At 38.9% G+C, this 21,267-nt stretch overlaps 1 protein-coding gene across 1 annotated transcript in view; it reads left to right on the top strand.

The window, feature by feature from the left end:
- The window catches only part of tmtopsb (teleost multiple tissue opsin b), a 40,066-nt gene that overhangs the window by 10,463 nt on the left and 8,336 nt on the right, over window positions 1-21,267 (top strand). Inside the window, exons 2-3 of the mRNA XM_005730446.1 lie at window positions 1,783-2,111; window positions 16,818-17,051. Of these exons, the coding sequence (XP_005730503.1) occupies window positions 1,783-2,111; window positions 16,818-17,051 (563 nt within the window). The remainder of the gene's footprint in view (window positions 1-1,782; window positions 2,112-16,817; window positions 17,052-21,267) is intronic.

A 21,267-nucleotide genomic window follows, 5' to 3' on the forward strand; every position in this document is an offset into this window, starting at 1 on the left:
CTCTCAACACATCATGCGCCCAGCCCCGGTGTGCTGTCCACGCCAACATGGCATGGTTTCAGCCAATCAGAAGGCTTCATTATGCATTAAGGCACTCTGATTGCCTGTAATCAAAGTCTCTTTCCCAAGCAGACTCAGCATAATGGAGGTAAAGTGCCTCTGCACCAGTACTTTCGCCTGTATGTGTTGATTAGCTCTGATTTAAGACTTAACTCACTTCAGCAACAATTTTCTTTCATCAATCTGCAGTTAACACAGAGGAAAGACAGCACATGGCTGTGCTGTCTGCAAATCAGTGTTTCTGTAAGTGGTGTTTCTTTTTTTCATTTTTTGGTGTGAACAGGTTGTGATGATATTTTAAACTACTAGAGGATACAACGACTCAGGGTTTGTATCAGTCCACGACACAACTTCTGCTGTTGAATAAACTCCATTTTCAGTTAACTGAAAGTTTCCCAAATGAATTAGAGCTACTCGGTTGACAATGATTAAAACTGTCAATAAATAATCTATCAATTGTTTAGGCTAATTTGCTTTCTTTTCTTAACCAAAGAATATATTGACTATGATTTGATTTTATTGTGTTGGTCAGAAAAAAGAAGCATTTAAAGATCTTTTGAGGTTTCGTTAAATTGTGATGCAATGCGTGTTTCCAGTGTTGTTTGTCAATTAACTACGACATTCTCCTCTGTGAAGAAAAAGTTCTTCAAAAGTCCTTTTAGTCTTTTAGTGTTTTCTGGTTATCATGAAACTAATCTTCTGATTGAGCTTGAATGGAAATGACTACCTGCAGTTCGAATAGTCAGTGTTCAGTAGTTTTTTACTTACTGCCAGTAGCACAAAATCAAAACATTGAACTGAAAAAGAGGGAAAAAAACAGTATGCAAACTCTAGTTAACCAAAAGAAATGTGAGCATGTGTTGAATACTGCTATTTGGATTCTTTGTAACCCGTGTTTTTGTAGCTACAAATGATTGCCAAATGCTAAAAGTGATACAGAAGCACTCACTGAACGGGGGTATGTCTGATTGCACCTGCTCAAAACATGGCTGTGCAGAATGGATAGATTATAGGTTGCCGCTTTATCAAGAAGCAGTCATTGAAACAAGATTTTCTCACAGGAAAACAAAGGCAGAAACAATCAGTTTAATTTAAACATGGCCACCTATCTTTACCTTTCATACCATTTCAAAGGCTTGTTTGAGGGTTAAACCTGGGATTACGAGGCATGGGAATTCATAAATATGAATGAATGTAGAAAGTCAAATAACAGTGAATGCGTTGTATGTGTGATCCTCCCACTACACCCAGAGTGAAGCAGGCTGAAGGCCCTGTAGTGGAAAGAAGTACATAAGCAAAGAGACAAAAACATTCTGATTCGGTTGACATATGATAATGCCTGAAGTAAACACGTGTGGATGAACAAAAAGCTCAAACCTTAGTGCGCTCCAAGATGTACAAATTGAAATTAATCTAGCAGGCCTTTGCCATCACAGTTACTGTAAAGCTTTCAAAGCAAATGCCAGCTAATGAAGTTCATTCTCCTCTGTTTGTGCCCCAGCAATGCAAAGTTAAACGCTATTAAGATGATCAAAGCGAGCGGAAAATTGACATGACTTCGTATCTAAATGTATCAATCAATAACTCTGAGGGAAACAGAACGCAGTTGCTCCAGTTCTGAGGAAAGCTTTTTCATTCTCCTCTGCTCACTGACTCCCAAAAGCCCAAATATTTGCTTGATATCTGGGTCTGACCACTTGTTCTGAACTTCTCCCTCCTCAGGTATTGTTTCCCTCATCTCATTGGCTGTTTTGTCCTACGAGCGCTACTGCACCATGATGGCGCAGACTATTGCAGACGGTAGAGACTTCCGCCCAACCCTGGCAGGGATCTGCTTCTCCTGGCTTTACTCCGTGGCCTGGACCGTGCCTCCGCTGCTGGGCTGGAGCAGATATGGTCCCGAGGGTCCCGGCACCACCTGCTCGGTTGACTGGAGGACACGTACGCCAAACAATATCTCCTACATCATCTGCCTGTTCACCTTCTGCCTCGTTCTGCCGTTCGGCGTCATCCTCTACTCCTACGGCAAGCTGCTGCACGCCATCAGACAGGTGCGAATCTGCAATATAAATGTTATGAGAGCGTTTGTTCCAAAGTGAGAAAATGAGCCTTTCGGGAAAAACAGAACACTAATTCTGTCATGAGATGTGACTGTCAAGACAGTTGTGTGGAAATGACCCAGATTTGAGATGAGACACCACAAGGTCATCTATACATTATGTGATTTATATGTAGAGCACAAGAGCGGCCCCTTATCTACGACCTCAATCGAATCACGAGTGTATCATAAGCCTCTCTTTACTATATAGCCCGGGGCTGCAAAGCCGACAAGAGAGCGGGTAACATGAGTACAAACATTTCAAAGACTTGAGCTTGAAAGCTGAGAAATTTGAACCACCGATCAGGTTTGACTTTTCAACAACCGTCCATTAAAGCTGCCAACATCGTTTTCTTCGCTTGTCTTTAACTTTACGCCTTCGCTGCCGGTCGGGGAGGCTCGGGTCAAACTGCAGCTGTGAGTTTTCTTTTAAAAGCCTCTGAAGCCACATCATATGTGCCAGAGCATAACTGATACCTCGAAGCAAGAAAGAGCAGACAGAGAAAAATGGGAAATCATGACCTGAATTCTGGATGACAGTCATAAATTGTGTCTTCATATTGCTGCTGAGCCGGTGAACTGTTGTAACGGCTCCGGTTATGTCTGAAACTAGGTTGTGTGCTCAGTTCTGTTTTAAATATTAATGGTTTTATTTACACTACCAATCAGAGGTTTGGAGTCCCTCTAGTTCAAGCATTTTGTGTGTTGTGTATTGTCAACATATAGAAAATACAGCATAGATATTTAAGATATCATCTCACATTTGACTTCTGTATTTATGACCTTGAAGGAGGTCAAATTCTAATAATTTTTCCTTAAAATTAAATACTACCTAGAGAGTGAACTTTGGAGGAGGTTTATGCTCTCAGAGTGCTTCTGGTTTGTTGTTTAAACATTTTCTAATAATTTATTTTGATGTAGTTTATTTATTTATTTTCAAAATGAGTTTAACTTCACATAATACAAACACAAACCACAGGACTATAACTTGGAGGAAAAAGCTGAAGATAAATTTCACACTTTAGGATTTAGAGTATTATTATTCCCTTCAGGTGTAATCTTTCTATTTCCCTCCTCTCCTGGTTTAAAGTGCTTTGCTCTATGGATTAAACTAGGATTTTGTTGCTTATTTCCAGCTTCATTCTTTTTTAGCATTCTGCCTTATGCCCATATTAAATAGCTCTTGGCTTTTTGACACCATAAGGATCTAAGAGTGGAGAAAAGTAAGCTTCTGGGCCATAGGGATTTCCATTATTTAAAATAATGGAATTTCTGCTAATTTAAACTTAGAATCAGAATCAGTTTCAGTTTATTGCCAAATGTTGAGCAGGTTTACAACATTAGGAAATTGCTGCGGTGCTTCAGTGCAAACATAAAAACAAAAGTAACGCACTGAAGCACCAGGGCATCCATACGCGGCGCCATCTTGGTGCAGTTAAATATAACTTCTGCATTATCTTGCTTACCACATACTGCTGTATTTATGAAAATACATCATTTTAATCAGACATAAGGGCAAGATATATATGCAAAGATAGAAAATGCCTCAATCATTCCAACAATAATGAGATTAAGTCTGCCTTGCACAGTGTTTTTACCAGCTAGTAGCATTAGCTACATCATCAGTGTGACATTATTACTCATATGTAAAATCCATATAACTTTAAAACGTAAGAGCACGAATCAGTGGACTGTAAAGCAAAATACTCCATTACCTGCCACATACAATCGTACTATACTTAGCACAGAAACAGATGACAAATGGTCATTCAAGATCTTCATGTAATAAAAAAACAACAACAATCAGGTAAATATTGTGATTGGTCAGTGAATATCAATAACTAGTAACAGTAACATTCAATATTTTAAAGCCTGACTTTGACTGATTTTCACATTAGAAAGCTGAAAATGGTAGTTTGGTAAGAAAAATAAAGAGCAGCACAGAGCTCCAGTCTGCAGCATGGTGTTAATGACAAGATTGTAGGCAACTGTCTCCATTACAAACTGCTGAGGCACTTCATTAAACCTCGAGGATTACAGGCTTTCACGCTCAGCGCCGGCTAACTGTAGCGCCGAAAACTCTTTATGGAAAAGCCCAAATAAAAAACAAACAATAAACATGTGAATGTTATGAAAAATGTACATCAAGAGAAGGAACGCTGATTTGCCAATGTTTCTTTTACTTTTATTTCATTGCATGTAATATGGTGACCAGTGTTGGTCAAGTTACTTGAAAAAAGTAATCAGTAACTAATTACTAATTACTTCCCCCAAAACGTAATCCTGTTACTTTACTGATTACTTATTTTCAAAAGTAATTAATTACTTAGTTACTTAGTTACTTTTTAAAAACACAATTTACAACCTGAATAGGTGATATAGCCCAATTCTACTTTTTCTGCATAATCCATCATACAAAATAATACTAACAGCTACAGTCTGTGTCTGTCCTAGGATGGGATGTTTATGTGGTGGAGGGGTACGTGTACCTGGCTGTCCATTTCAACAGTAGGCTGTAGCATAAAAGTGCAAGAACAAGAGCAAGAGCTCTGTTTTCTAAGGAAGCTGATCCTTCAATGTGTGCAGCAAAATGAAGTAGTGCACTTAGCTGTGGTCTGCAGGGAGAGCAGCATTTTAGCTAGCAGCTTGAAATCTGAAAAAAGAAAGCGACCGGACTTCTTTAAGTTGGTGAGTAGTTCCAGGTGTCTAATACCTGGGACTCTGGAGAAGCCTCTTGGATGCCAAGTGAAATGTATTCACAAACTTAAAGAAGTCCAGTTGCCTTCTTTTTTCCTGGATGACTGAGAACCTACACAGACATCAGAGCGATTAACACCACCAGGCTGAATAAGCGTATTTGGAAGGCTGTTTCTGTGACTGGCTGAAAATTGGACATTTTTACAGCTGTGGAAGAAAGGTCACTGAACAAACTGTAATCCATCATGGATAATCCTGACTACCCTCTGCATTATTTACTGCAGGCACCAGAGGACACATTGATTCAGCTGTACTGCTAAAAGGACAGATAGTTTTCTTTGTGTTAGTTTGTGATATAAACACAGATCTCAAAATTAGTTATTAGGATCTCATAACCTATAAAGATTTGTACCTAGTAGTTTATATGTGCTGATGAAATTAATAAAACCATCTCTGAGGTTCAGTGTTTAGGCTAAAATCTTCTACACTTCAACCAGAAATTGGTGAAGGATTTAACAGAGTAATGCAAAATCAGTTTGCAACAAACTTAAAAAGGCAAAATGTGTTTAAGCTGTCAGTGGTAACCCCAACACTAACTTTAGAGAACATCAAAAAGTACCAAACATATAGCTTTTGAAGCATGTCAGAATGGGCATTTTTGTGTCTTCTGTATAGCATTAGTGTTGGGTTTAGGGTCATAATCTGTGATGATTGAAGGAAAAATGGGAAATATTTACAATAATCATCTGAAAATGTCTTTCACAAATATAAAACTAAGTGAAGATCATGTTGAGTGATTGAGCCTAACCCGTCAAATAGTTGAAATAAATTCATTTGAAAAAATAATATAAATTAATTGATAAAACTATTTCCAAATCACTGCTGTAAATATTCTGCTTGTCTGTTAATACACAAACAATGGCTCCCTTAATTCTCCTTGTTCTCTTTCTGCATGGATGCCTGTTTGTCATTGCCTTCGCTGTGATGTATGTCCTTCATGTTAATCTGTGACAGCTACATGCACAGTGAGTCTAAGAATTAGGGTTGCCTCAGTCTTCAGCTGTGCATCATATGTCTTCACACTAACTGTGGGAACTGCTCGTTTCTATTAGCCCTGTGGGTGTTGTCTGTGTTGATGTTGTTTGCACAAGAATTTAATTTGCCACACCATTTGCTGGTTCATGTACCGTGCTTCTCTGGGTCTTTTCCATGCCTGCAAGCATAAGGAACTTTTTTTTACTAGTTGTTTGGAGCAGAGACTCAATTTAAGTGTAACTGTATGCAATAATCACTAGTTCAAATATTCTCTGTATTGCAGTGTTACCTGTGAGTTAGCGAAGAAGAAAATAGTTACACACCTTCACTGAAGTCTCAATAATGCAAATGTTTTGATTGTATTAACATTAAAAGCATGACCCCATACTAAATGCAAACACGTCACATTGTAACTTTTCAAAGTCAGTCTTCTTCTGCATCGCTAACGTGGAGGCTGGTAATCTCTGGAGGTCACCATCAGTTGGCTTCCTTTTATCCATACTGAGATATTTCAACCCATCAGATGGATTGTCCCAAAAATATGTTGCAAATGTGCATGTTTGTTGTCCAAAGAGGATTAAACCTTATTACATTAACCATATCAGATTTCAAAGCATCATTTAAATTCACATTCTATCGTAAACTGTGATTAAATTCCTTAAGATATGGAGACAAGGAGTGGAGCAGTTGGTACAGATAAAGAAAGTGATGCTGCAGACTCGGATACTTTATCAGTGACGCCATCTGAATTAATTAAGCAGAGGAAGACGGGCCAGATGTAGTGAGAAGTCTCTTAGCATACTGCATCCTGTCAGTGATGGCAGGTACATTGATGGATGTAGGTGTAGAGAACCAGGACCCCCCCCCCCAAAAAAAAACAAAACAAGCAGAGAGTATAGCTGAGCAGGAAGATGACTATTGAGATTGACAGCTGCGATATTTTTTTAATGTTGTTTTGGCAGTTACTGTATACACTCTGTTTTTTTAATGCCCTTCACAGTTTCCAGTGGTCGACACCAAGTCAAACCTGGATCATCTTACATAAGCAGTTTTTTTTGGTAATGATTAAGATTTTTTAGAAAACTGTGTCTGGTTTTATTCATATTAAACAAGTGTGTTAAACAAACAAGCAAACAAACAAAAAAAAGATATAGTCATAGACAGATGGTTTCTTCTGTCTTCATTCTTGTTTCTGATGATTTCTGAGTCTCAGTTAATGTTCTCTGTGTTGTTGTGCTGGTGCTTACTTTCTACATCTATGGTTCTTAGGCTACGTCCACACGTACACGGGTATTCTTGAAAACTGAGATTTTTCATTTTCGTTTAAAAAAGAATCCCGTCCACACGTAAACGCAGAAATGAAGAAAAACGCTGCTAGGAACATGCCAAAGCAACAGGTGGAGATATATTCCTAACCGTGCAGAAATGTTGGCCAATCAGAAGTCTAGAAGCCTCGGTGGGAAAAAGTAAACAAAGATGGGGCATAGAAGCAGAACCGAGTCATATGTGTGGAGGGACAGTAACTGTGTGTGTATATGTAAGCATTTAAACACTGCAGAGAGTACAATTAACAGTAACAGTATTGTAGAAATTCATTTCACTGAAACAATAACGTGGCGCACACCTTTGACGCTGCGTTTTCTCCATTTTTCTCGTCCACACGTAAATGCAAAAACTGAGTTTTTGAAAGTCTCCACCCTGGCAGGCGTTTTTAGAAATCTCCATTTTCAGTGACCGAAAACGTCGTTTACGTGTGGACGAAAGATGCAAACGCAGAGAAAAATCTGCGTTTTCAAAAATACCCGGGTACATGTGGACGTAGCTTTAGTCTTCAGTCACACAGGTCTAGAGATATAAAATGTAGATTCAGCAGCAAGTTGGTGAATGTCTGCTGACTATTTCCAGGTAAAATCAGCTGGAAAAAGGCTGCTGCACTGAAAACACTTGAGGAAAGTGTGATGCTAACTGGAAACTTTACCCTTCAAAGTAAAAGTTGGGCTTTTCGAAACATGTTGGTTTGTCTCCAGTTCTGGTATCTGTTGCACTTCATGGTTTCATCTTTATCCACTGCCAAAGCAATTACAAGGATGCTTGTGGTGTAGCACTACACACCTCAACAACCAACTTCACCTAGCCCCAAATACACGTTTCCCCTGTGATCAGTGGTTGCCAGAAGGTTGCCAACTGGTCTCTGGACAGAATTTTACATTGCAAAATATTTTATTATTGTGTCTATTTGACATATATTCTGTTGAGGTTTTGTTTTCTTGTCTTTTCATTTTAATCTATTTTTATTATTATTATATGGTCAAAGTAGGTTTCCCAGCATTCCTGTTATATCTGTGCCTGACTCACTCTGTGTTTATGCATTGGTCCTTTTTGTTTCCTTGTCTCATACTTCTTGTTTGTGACCATGTTTCCCTTGTTTACTTCCTGTTTTACTATGAAGTGTGTTTACCTGTTTGTTAATTATATTCATCTGTGACCCTCTCCTTCCTGTTTCTCATTACCAGTTAGTCTCTGTGTGTATAAAGACCCGTGTTTCCTCTCTGTCCTTGTCAAGTCGTCTGGTAATGTTTCTTTGGGTGTACCTTGTTAATTTCTTCAGGGATGCTTCCTTGTGCTTTGATTTCCACTTTCTTTACATTTTTGCACTCCATATTTTTCCTATTTGCATCTGCCATTAAAGGCTCATCTGTAGAGTTTGGTTTCTTGTAAGATTACAACAGATCATCTTCATTCATGATCTCAGATCATTATTGTAAAGCAGAATTGGTCTACAAATGTGCACTCCTAACATGGTTCAGATTAAGCATAAGTAGCCAAAGTTTTATATAATTAAGTCAGTATATGTACATGTGTACATGTACGAGTGATCCAGACACTAGCATTCAGGGAGTTTTTATTCTTGGCTCTATATGTTGTCGTTGAGAGCAGATATCCTTTATTCAATCATCTCAGTCAAAGTCACCTGCTAGGCCACCGGCATCCAATCAGAAAAATGTTGGCTTTAAGGGAGAACGCTTAAAATGACCCAGAAGTTGGTGTCTCAGGACTTGGTGCAGAGCAAACGAGGAGTGTAAATACTGGACTTTTATTCACTGGAAACACATGTAGGTTGAGAATTGTTAGGTAACTTGATAAATATGTCAGCTATATTATACAGCCAAACAATCACTGCAGTGGTAGAGAAAGTGTGCTAATAAATCCTTCCTGTCACTCTGTAATAAAAAGCTAAATGGATGCAATCAGTGGGAATTTTCTTTTATACTGAACAGTCAGTGACATTTTCATTTCGCTTAACCACATCAGATCTGCTGGTTTTGCTGGTCAATAAAAGAACAATATGCAGTTTGTTTTCACAGAAAGATACTGAGGAAAGTTTGAGAAAGATTGTTTCTTTCTGTCCACTAAATTAAGCCATGTTTCTACAGAGTAAGCCCTTAAGGCAGGAAGATAGCTCTTTGTTTCATGTATTAGTTCTGCGACTTAGAAATCTTTCATTCACGGCTGGTGGCGATCAACTTGAAGTCATTAAACTATCATTCTAATTACCAAGTTGATAAGTGATTTATTAAAACAAACTTGTTGCCAGAATCTTAAAACAAGAGTTGAACTGATAGTCCCTCTGGTTAATGAGCTGATAAGGATCCTAATCATTTTCTCAGCTTTGTTGTGATGCGGTGATTTTATAATCGAATGTTGCGTGAGGATCGCTGGCAAGTTTTCTAATTAACCGCAGCAAAATGCAGCTTCCCGTGGAGACAGACAAGAGAAAATGCTCACGGTGAGGAAGATTGGCATCAGCTGGGGAATGCGTTTAGCTTTGCTTTGCTGCCTTGTATGTGTGCTGATGTTTGTCGTCTCACAGCGGCGTAGGCGTAAGGTTACCTGGGGTTAAGATAATCCCTTGCTTACACAGCATGTATTTTTCACACTTGCAGGACAAACAAATAAAGCCATCCCCTTAGTTTTGCGATTGAATCTCTTGAGTGTGTTTGTTCAAGCCACATACCAAACAGAAGAAACTGAAACTGAAGAGGGAGAAGAGTTCCTTCAGGCTTCTGCATCTTTGCTAGCAATGTGAGTTTTGCTTGCTTTACTCCACATTTGTAATCCTTTACAGTTTTATTGAAACCTCGGAGCCCGTAATTTAAAACAATTTAGGATTAGCATTAGCATTATGTGACGGGTATGACCGCAGCGAGGTGTGACCTGTGTAACCGATGTCACTGGTGTGATGTTACGCAGCCTTTGCAGATGGCAGCGCGTTGTTACGTGAGGGGTGTATACTGAGCTCTCTCCTGTCCTCACTCTACACCTACGACTGCACGGCCACTAGTATCTCTTATTTTATTGTGAAGGAGGATCTCAGTGCCTTTAAACTTTATTGCTAAGAGAACCATCTCACCCTCAATGTCACAAAAACAGAAGAGATGATAGTGGACTTCTAATGATAATAATTATATATAGCGCTTTTCAAGGCACCCAAAGTACTTTACAGTGCCACTATTCATTCACTCACTGGTGGAGGCAGCTACAGTTGTAGCCACAGCTGCCCTGGGGCAGACTGACAGAAGCGAGGCTGCCATATCTCGCCATCGGCCCCTCTGGCCAGCACCAGTAGGCGGTAGGGTAAAGTGTCTTGCCCAAGGACACAACGACCAGGACAGAGAGCCCGGGGATCAAACCGGCGACCTTCCAGTTACAGATGCGCTTCTCAACCCCATGAGCCACAGACACCCATGACCTTCTAGAGGTGTAGTAAAGCACATACCCGATCACCATCAACAGCGCTGCTGTGGAAAGATTGAACAGCTTCCATTTCCTAGCTGTACATCTGGCGGAGGATCTCACATGGTCAGTTCACACGAACAACATACCCCTTCATAGACAGCGCAGTTTGACAGGTGTGACAAACCGCGCTACCCATGACAGTGTGGTACCCGTGAAACCGCGCTGCCTATGAAAACACACTACCCGTGAAACCATGCTGCCCGTGAAACCACGCTGCCCGTTAAACCGCGCTGCCCGTTAAACCGCGCTGCCTATGAAAACACACTACCCGTGAAACTGTAATACGCGTTAAACCGAGCTGCCGGTTAAACAGCGCAGGCAGCACGGTGTGACAGGTGTGACGGGCAGTGTGACGGGTGTGACAGCAGCGCGTTTCTAACCTGTGTGACTGATGTGACGTCATACAACCTTCACAGACAGCAGCAAGGTGCAACTGGTGTGATGCATTCAAAGCTCTTTTTTTGGATATTGCCTGCTTTTTATTCTCTTATCTGTCAAGATGATCCAACACTACTTTAATAATGTTGAAATCTGGGGAGGCAAATTCTGTTGCCAGTTGGTATTGCATGGCAGGCCTTATCTATGTTCATAATTCTTTCAATTTTCCAGTATCGCCAGTACCACTGGCTGAAATGCAGCCCCTAACCATGACAGAGCTTCCACTCAATTTCTTCAGACTTCTTTAAACTCTCTCCACACCATGTTGAGAGATGTCAAGTGGACAATAACCAATAGTTCTTTGGGAATCACCTTGTTGGTGCAGAAATACCGTTTAATGCCAGTCAAACTGTATTATCTGTGGCATTTTTCACAGATTAAGCTACATAATTATATGAATAAATGTGTTTTTTTTAAAGACAAACTGCTAACAAAGTGGCTAAAGATGCCACTTTGTTAGCAGTTAATTTGCCACTAATTAAAGAACAAAAACCATCATTCTCCCTTCATAGTCTTAATGTGCCTGATAATATGTAATAAAAATAGTTTAATCCCCAAGTAGCTAAATTAAGTGAAATTAATCAGAAAGTGTTCCCCATTCTAAAACAATCTCATAACTAAACCGCTCTTGGTTTAACAAACACAGCATCCTGGTTCTGTAAACACTTCGCTCTTTTCTATTGCAGCACACAACACTGACAGCTGATATGTTAAACCTTGAAAAAAAAAAAGAGAATCTACTGAAATGCACTACTCCCATTCACTGGCAGAAAAACAAAGTCAGCAAAGTATCTGTTTTATTGATGGGGCCCGTCAGAGATTTCAAACATATTTATTAAAATGTTTCTGTTTCTTAGCCTTAAAGCTTCTTTAAGAATACGTGTACTGCAAGAACCTGGTGTATAATTTTCAGCTGACGGAGCTTTTGTGTGTGAAGTACCACAAAGACTTGTCATCAAATCTTTATGCATTAATTATCATAATGATATATATCAATATATTGTTTTAAATGTACTTGTTGTTTTCTGCCTATATAGATTATATTCTATTATTAGGTTACTTTTGGTTGATTGCTGATGCACAGGTTTATAAACTGATACTACAGGTGCTACTACTAAAAATGACTCCGAATCTCAGTCTGCAAACATGCAAAGGCAAGCACAATTATTTTAGCTTGAAAAAAACCCCCATGACGATCATCTTGGATCAAATTTTGATTGACATTCTATGAGAATAAAGTTATATTGCACCTCAAATCAAACAAAAACAAAAAGCACAATGTGACACATGACTGACGAGAGGAAGGCGATGAAATGCATCTCCACAGACTAGCTGGAGATGTCTATGTGGCTGTGTCAGTGAGAGAGATGGGAGTAGCTGAGAAAGAAAGGAGAAAACGAAATGAAAGATATGTTTGTTTCTCTTCATTTAACACAACCGATAGAGAGGCCTCCAGCAGAAGGCAAGAATTGGCTATTGAGTGCAAATAAAGCTATTGGATTCCAGTTTTTTCTCTTATTCAGAATGAAGAGACAAGAAAAAGAGTAGTAGGTACCCATGATTACCAGTCACGACTGAAAAAGAAAGTAGAAAGGAGGCTTTAAAATAAGCCAAAATGACAAACATAGCGATGAAAGAGTAGAGTGTACGTACTGGCACTGAATGTAAACAAATGACCAAAAGAGAAGATCCCTCCAGTAATAGCAGGTTATAGGAGCGGTTTGGTAGCAGCATTGAAAAACACCTCAGCAGAAGCTTTGCAGATAGAGCAGGTAGAGCTGTTTTGCAAGTCATTCACTGTTAAGGTGAGCAACTCAGACTCAGTCTGCAAAACTGTAATTGACATGGGATGCGACAGTTTTCTCCCCAGTGAGTGGAAAAAGCAACATTACTGTTGCCTCCTGTGGAACTCTGTGCCCTTGTCCCTGACCTTTTAGACCTTCTTTGCAACCTTGATGACTTTAAACAGAGTGACAGCCTCGAGTAACCTCACCACTCTTAGACTGAAAATGAAAGGAAGTTCAAACCATTGGCTTGCTTTATGTGTAACAGTCTTACTAATATGGTTAAATTTAATACTTTGGAACTGGTGAAACAGACAGGAAATTTCACCGTGGGTTGTCTTTTCGAGGAGATTCTGTATAACTACCATTAGGACTTTAAAAGGAGCTTTCTTAATGTAACCCTCAGCTTATGAGATGTATTAAACAGTTGCCAAAGTTTGATGTGATGCGAAATAATTTTTTAATGTTGATAAAATTTAATAGTCATACACTTTAAATGGTGGCTGCACCATTTAATATATTTTTGTCTTTCTAAAAGGGGGAACAAGTCTGCACACTATTTCAATTCAATTCATTTATTTGTCTCCAATTCTTTAGCAAAAAATTGAGTTAATGTTTTAAGAATTAAACTATTAAATTAAAGCATTTAGGTCAGAACACAAAGCCTAAGCTTTTGGCTGATCTTATTTTTTGCGAGTTTATCCATCTCTGCTTAAACCTGTTTAAACCATCTTTAATCTATGTTTAATTTAAGCATCCACCAATGCAATTAGAGCAAATAATTTAAATCTAATACCTCCCCTTGAAGTTGACCCCTTTAAGTTGGAATTTTTGTAATAATTTATATTACCAAAATAGGACTAAATGTGGGGTCAGAATATTCAATAGCACTGAGTATTTCTCACTTTTAAATGTTTCACATCATCAAACAAAGTTTGATGTTAGACAATGGTGACCCGAGTAAATGCAAAATGCAGTTAAATGAGCAACAGAATAACATCTACAGAACTGCAGGCATTAGCTGCCTTGGTTAAGGTCAGAGTTCATGATTCAACAATAAGAAAGAGATCCAAGGTGAAAGCCACCGTTAACCAAGACGAACAGAAAGACTCACAGAAAATATCCTGTGGACTGATGAGAAAAAGTCTAATCTGTTACAGAAATTAAGCCTTCCAAAAAAATCTAACTAACAGCATTTCATAAAAAGAAAATCATACCAAACATGGTGGTGGTAGTGTGATAGTCTGGGGCTGGATAATGTCTGGTTTATGTCCTGAGGCTCGATGGTGCTTGGGTTCGGCAGCAGGACAAAAAAACAAAATGAAAGTTTTGGGGTACATTAGTCAAAAAACCCATTGTCAGTTAATCCAAATTCCTTGATTGCAGTTCTTGTTGCCAAGGGTAGCAGAGCCAGTCATTAGGGTTAAGGGGCAATTACTTTTCCACACAGCACCAGGTAGGTTTGGATGGCTTTTTTCCCCCTTAATAAATGAAATCATCATTTTAAAACTTTATTTTGGATTTACCCAGGTTATCTTTGTCTAATATTAAATTTTGTTTGATTATCTGAAATATAAAAACTAAGAAGAATGCTTTTTCACAGAGCTGTACATTTTGCCTCTAGACAGTTTTATTTATCTGGTAATCTGACTATGGTAAATGGTAAATGGCCTGCATTTGTATAGCGCTTTTCTAGTCCCTAAGGACCCCAAAGCGCTTCACACTACATTCAGTCATTCACCCATTCACACTCCTACTACTCCACTCCTTTCTGCATCTGTCCCTCTGGTTTACGCAAAGCTTGCTTAATAATACTTTTTTCTATCCCCGTGCTGTCATCTCTTAGGTGATTTTATAAAAATGAAGTTGATGTCCATAAAAACTGATCTATTTGATTAGGAAATGATGAGAACATTGTGCTGCCTAGAGTTGCAGTTTTATGGGCTGGCAAGAACTTTTCATCTCCTCCTTGTGAAGAGTTGCAGACTTAAGATTCAGGATGCACACTGAACCTTCTGCTCTGCATACAACTGTACATATTTAATCTCATTCATCCTTCAGCTCCTTCAGTATATTGGACAGTAAGGTCTGGACTTTCCTTCCATTCAGGAATTACGGATGCATAGACTGCTTGTTGAATTGCTTTTGTCTGGGACAAATGACCAGAAGGGCTGAATTGCAATTTTGCCCTTTGTGCCACAGTACAAACACGTTTTACTTTGAGACTAGTTCAAACTAACTAACTAAAAATCATTTATATTCATAACATTAGACAATATTTATTTACAGAGAAGATCCAGATGTACTCTTCTTTCAACCAGATGAGGTCTGTAGGACATGCCCTTAAATCTCTCAGGCATGAAATATGGCAAATGTTGGTTCAGCTTAGTACTGATGAGATTTTGATTCCTGCAGAAACTCATCAGGGAAAGTCTTGAGCTTCTGTCCACTGCTGTGTACAGGAGCCTTTGACGCCCATGTTTTACTTATCATTCTACTTAACATCTATAACTTAGTTCAGATTCATCATTTCCAAAGAAAAGCTAGAGATGCTCACACATTCTGCTTGTATGCAAACTCCAACCGTCAACCCAGCAATGTGATGGAACATGTCCTTGATCGTGTGACACTTTGTGCGCTATGTCTGACCTGATGCTGTCAGATGTCCAAACATATCTTAGTTTTTCTAGCACACTCTGCCTTAAAAATGTGCTTCAGGGGGTAAAGGCTTGAAATAATCTTCAAACATCCTCCACGTCCAGCTGACACAGCAGCTGTCACATGGATTGAGAGGCTACAGTTTGCTGAGAGTAATGTGGAAGACGTGATTTTGTTCTCCAAATGTTCATTTTTTTACTTGAAATTTCAACAGTTGACACATAATGGAAACAAGCACAAGTGCCTAAACACAAGTGCATGTTTGTTGTCTGTAATACAAACCAGTGCGTGCCAAGTGCAGGTTTAAACCTGGAAATAGTTGACATCTTGGATGACGTCCATGTTTAAATTAATTACATGCCACAAGAGACCAGTATTTAATGTTTGTCCATTTAACATTTAACAGCACAGACAATGCTTCAGTTCTGATTTAATCCCAGTGACTAAAGCGTTCACCGGCATTAACTGATAACGTCATAAACTCACTAACACAAGAAAGCCATACCTGTGGTTTTTTTTTTTTAAAGGTTTCATCAACAAAATAAGTATAAATCTAGCTACTGAGAAGAATATGAACACTTAATTATTCATTAGATTAAATACAATTCTTACTGATCTCCAAGCACTCTCAGTCTGAGGACGTCTTCTTTCTTTTCTTGCGAGTTTGTAAACCCACCTTGAAAATTCAGTTTGATGAAAATTAAATGGGGAAAAAAGACAAAAGTAACTTTTTATGATGTTTTCTCCTTTTTCTTTCCTTACCTGAGTAAAATCTCATCTTCTTTTATGTATGATAGAAATTATTTATTTATGATTTCCAGCGTATTAAACCATACAGATTAGTCTCTGTTGTTGCTAAAAGAATATTGCTTTTACTGCTCTAGGCCTCTGTGGGTCCCGCCAATTGATTGAATTATTTGATGTTCATTGTGCTGCTGCCTGCATTTATGGTCTTAGGTTATTGTGCATCAGGTGTTTTGGTTTTTGAAAACTAATGTTTGCATTCTGGTTTAAGGTGTGTTTTTACACAAGTCAGCTCTGAGTTGTGCTTTTGGAGGGGAGGTATGGCAGCTTTATAACTGGTCAGGGAGGCACAGACATAGGGAATAATAAAGCAGAGATTAATGCCACTGTTGGGGGAGAAAAGTCTACAAGCTGCTGAAATTGCAGCACCACTGTTTTTTTGTCTGTATTTTTTTTTTTTGGTATCATGACAGTAGATCAGTAAAGTGTCTTTTCCTCTTTGTCAGGTCCGCAGCGTGAGTTCAGTGGTGACCCGTCGCAGAGAACAGCGGGTGCTGGTGATGGTTGTCACAATGGTGGTATGCTACCTGGTCTGCTGGCTGCCCTATGGTGTGGCAGCTCTGCTTGCAACCTTCGGCCCGCATGATCTTTTGACACCAGAGGCGACCATCATGCCGTCACTGCTGGCCAAATTGTCCACTGTCATCAATCCCTTTATCTACATATTCATGAACAAACAGGTGGGTTAGTGCTCTTTATTTGTCTTAATGACTTTTTTGCAAACATCACTCTCTCTCAACATCTCTTCAGTTTTATTCTAAAACATGCTTACAGTAGAAAAGGCAGCATCTCTTTTATAACTGTAGATCCATCATAATTCATTTAAGGTTGTCTACATCTTGTTTGGATTAGTTAGTGTTGGAGATATAAGCATACAGTTTATGGTACCTAATTTATGCAGACATAAACGCGGGTAACTACCCAAATGGATGTTGTGTGGCCCTTCCTTCCTACCTATAATTAAACCAAACCGAAAGCAGTTTTTCTGTGACAAAATGAAAAGTTAAACATTTGACCCTTTTACAGAGACTCTTTTCACACCTGGAAGCTATATCTAAACTAAATTGTGATTTCACAGCTCTGATTGATGGCACAAATGGTTTAACTGAGTCTACTCTAAGCTCAAAATGACACCTTTTCAATGTTTGCTTGGTTCAACCAACAGCGCAAATTTCTAGATTTATCAAAATTACTGAAAGGCAGAGTTCATTTACATTACATTACATTTAAAAGCTGGAACCATAAAATTTAGGTGTTTTCAAAACCAAGAAAGGGGCAAAAACTTTCTCACAGCACTGGCTTAATGTCATTTACACAGAATAAAAGAGATGTATACATTTAACATTTAGAGGGTAATAAATTGAGTAAGAACCTTTTTAAACAGTGAGATTGAGTCTTCTTCTAGTCTGTCACATGGTTTGCAAGTTTAATCTGATATAATACTTGATGGTGTAATTAACTCCACTCACAATGTCCCTGAGGAGCTTCTCTTAGGTCATTCCAGAAGCAACGTTGGTGAGTAGTAGGGGAAAACATTATCACTAATGGCCAGCCGGTTCCAGAGACAGCTGCACCCTCAAACTCCAACCAGCTGACTTGCATTCACTTAACAATGCACATATACTACCACAATCTGAGGATTTGCAGACATTTTCAATGCATGAGCACTACGCAGCATGAGAACAAGAACAGAGAGGTGCTTTGTTTGACAGGGACAACTTTAAAAATCAATGATAACACAGTGCAAACATAATAAAAGGCATGTAAAGGACACTACATCCTTCTGACCTTCTCCAAAGATCATACCGCTTTTATTCTGAGGTTATTGGTAAATTTATAGGTTTTCCTAAAATATGAATGACAGATGGAGGGTGGATGTTTTGTATTGAGATAGCTTAAAGAATGCTTAAAATAGAGAGAGTTCAGCCTGTCTTGATGGCTGACTGGGTGTAGTTATTAAGACTGGTTCAACTTCATATTGCAGTTGCTCACTGCTGGTTGTTTGAGGTTTACTGCACTGTTAATGCTTCTTTGCAACTTTTCTAGGAGTGCACTCAATTGTCATTTTGTTTTTGTTTTTTTGTTGCACAGTTCTCAAGGACATGCATTTTCTCAGTTTTGCGTTCTACATGCCGACCGTCAAGGCAGCGTCATCTTTGTTTGCATCTTCCACTGACATTCAAGGAAACTCATCTTTGAACTGCCATATGCAGGCTTTAGAATTGTGGCTTTATATGAGCAAAACATCACTCGCTCCATCTTCAAGGCAAAATAATCTATTATCTTTTTATCTCTCCTTGATATTTTTTTCAGCTAAACAAAAAAAAATATTACATAGCAGCTGATTGTTCAGTGGATTTGCTGATTTAACCGAGCGTTGCCAGAAGCCATTTGTATCAGCTCTGACTCCAATTAAATCCATAAACTTCTCAACCAGAGGCAACAATAAAAGTTAAATATTTTCTTGTTAATAATCTGAATATCAGCCACTGTCCCTACCAAAGGCTCATAATGATCTGTTAGAGAACAAAACAGTGCTGTATTTAAATTGGACAAAATGTTCTTACACCTCATTTTTGCTTTTATTTGTGAACAGAGCGGACGCCACTGGGAGGCCTCTCTGTTGTGCTGTTTTTTAGAAAAATCACTTTTTGGGAGTCGCCTGTTTGTTGCCTCTCCAGTGCACCCGTTTTCACTTTCGTTAGTACCAAAGCAGGTGAAATGCAGTGATTTACAGTGATGTATGCTTGCAAACAGTAAGGACTGATGCTCTGTCCATTAATATGCTGCTTGGGAAAAAAAAGACAACATTCAATTGTCAGAGTATCAAAAGGTTTCTATGCAAAAATCCAGTGACTAAAGAAACATAGGATTTACACTTGTGGAGAAAGCAAGCAGACGTCCTCTCACCCTCTGCTGTCTCTTTCTTTACATATTCAGCTAGAACACACATGAAGACGCAGCGCAGACAAAGACAGATCTGACATTACTCTAACAGTGTCAAAGTCATAAAACACCCCCACCTCGCCCCCCTGTTCAGTTGTGATACACATCAGTGACATTTACGGACGATGGAAAATCTAGTTGATGTTACTGCTGTTCCTAAATGACAGCAGATCAAACTTCAAGGTGCTTTTTTAGCAATTTCACTGTAGATAAATCTTTAAAGCAGTCATTAGCAGATTAATTTAATGACTGCAAACAAATCAGATCAGCACATTATTTTTATTACAGTGAGAAAAAAACGATGGTTTTTATGGTTTCTCCTGTTTTGTCAGTAAACCTTAAAACCTTATCACAGTTGTCAAAAGTTCATCTAAACAATGATACTGGGTAAAATCGACTTTCTTTTTTCTTTTTTACCTCTACAAGTCATTAGAAAGATTCCTTTGAGCTTCTGCCCCATGTAGACATGATTGCATCGCATAATTTCTGCAGATTTATCCACTGCATTCATATTCATTCATTCATATTCATACTGGAAATCAAGAGCAAGCAAGTTTTTGCCCTTCTTGTTCTTCAGGGGAGGTTCGTGTCCTTTCTGAGTTCATCTTAGGACACCTGAATTGTAGATTGACAGGTGTACCATTCCAGTCAGACTTCTCTCCTGACAACCTCTCCTGAGGAGGTCATGTCAGGTGGATGCTAGGCATTTGACATCTAAAGCAAGAGTCCACCTGGGACTCATCTTCCTGCCTTACTGAGTAAGGGAAAAACATAAGTGATGCGGTGATCAGTACTCTTGCCTCAGCACTTGGTTCAGATCTGCGAACTGGTCGGGGGGTGGGAGGGGTGTCTTTCTGTGTAGAGTTTCCTGTAGAAGTTTCCCCAAGCGCTCCAGCCTTCTCCTAGAGTACTACGACATGCTTGTTAGGTTTATGGGGATTCTAAATTAGAGCCTGACCAATGTGGGAGTTTTTAGACTGATACTAGACAATAACGAGTATTTTTTTATATTTATTTGCTTTCAGACACACAAAACATATTTCCCAAACATTTGTTATGTATAGTTATTTACTCATCCTCACAAAACTGATGACAATGAATCTTGTTTATAATTCTCACAGCAAGTTATGAATTAGTCTTTTACGCCCTGCAACAACCAGCCCATCTGAGCAAAGTGCCCTCTAGTGGACAAACTATGCAGTGTCAAAACTCAAAACATGCGTGAAGGGTGCTTCTGCTCCCTCCGCTTTACTTTTTGAAGTTTCATTCATCAGCTGGTATAAATATTGACACATATGACTGATATATCAGTATGGCTCTGGTCTAATTTGGCTGTACGTGTACATGTGGGTGTAAGTGGTTGTCCATCACTCTGCATTAGCCCAGCCACTAGTGACTTGTAAGTATGCGCCTGGTCTCTTACCCTAGGACAGTGTTGTGGCCATTTTTGTTGAATTTTTATGAAACATAATTTGTATCCATTTTTGATTTTTCTTTAATACAATAAGAATATCATAGTTTGCTTTGTCAGTCTGTAATTAATTTTACTTTTGGGAAAGTTTTGGAAAAGTGGTTAGTTTGGTAACTTTTGGACCCTCCCATTAATTAAGGGATTAAGAGCACACTAGGGGGTGTGGTGGAAATGTTTTGGGTTTTTTTTGTTTAACAAATGTCAGTTGGGACGAGGGTTTAAAATGATTTGTTAACCACTTTTTGGATGGATACAAGCGTTTACAACACCTGATGTTATACATATCTTTATGCCCGTGGCTTTGACAAAATCTCAGCATACATCTTGGGAGTGAGAACTGTCTGGGTGACTAGAGAAGCCTGTTATTTTAGCCAAACTGGATTTTTCCATAGTGGGAATAGGTTAATTGATTAATCCAAATTGCTCATAGGTGTGAATGCAGGAGTGAATGTGAGTGCGAATGGTTGTCTGTCCCTGTG

This window comes from Pundamilia nyererei, unplaced genomic scaffold, assembly GCF_000239375.1.
Source record: "Pundamilia nyererei isolate P.nyererei 1_Seehausen unplaced genomic scaffold, PunNye1.0 scaffold00037, whole genome shotgun sequence".
Taxonomy (NCBI): domain Eukaryota; kingdom Metazoa; phylum Chordata; class Actinopteri; order Cichliformes; family Cichlidae; genus Pundamilia; species Pundamilia nyererei.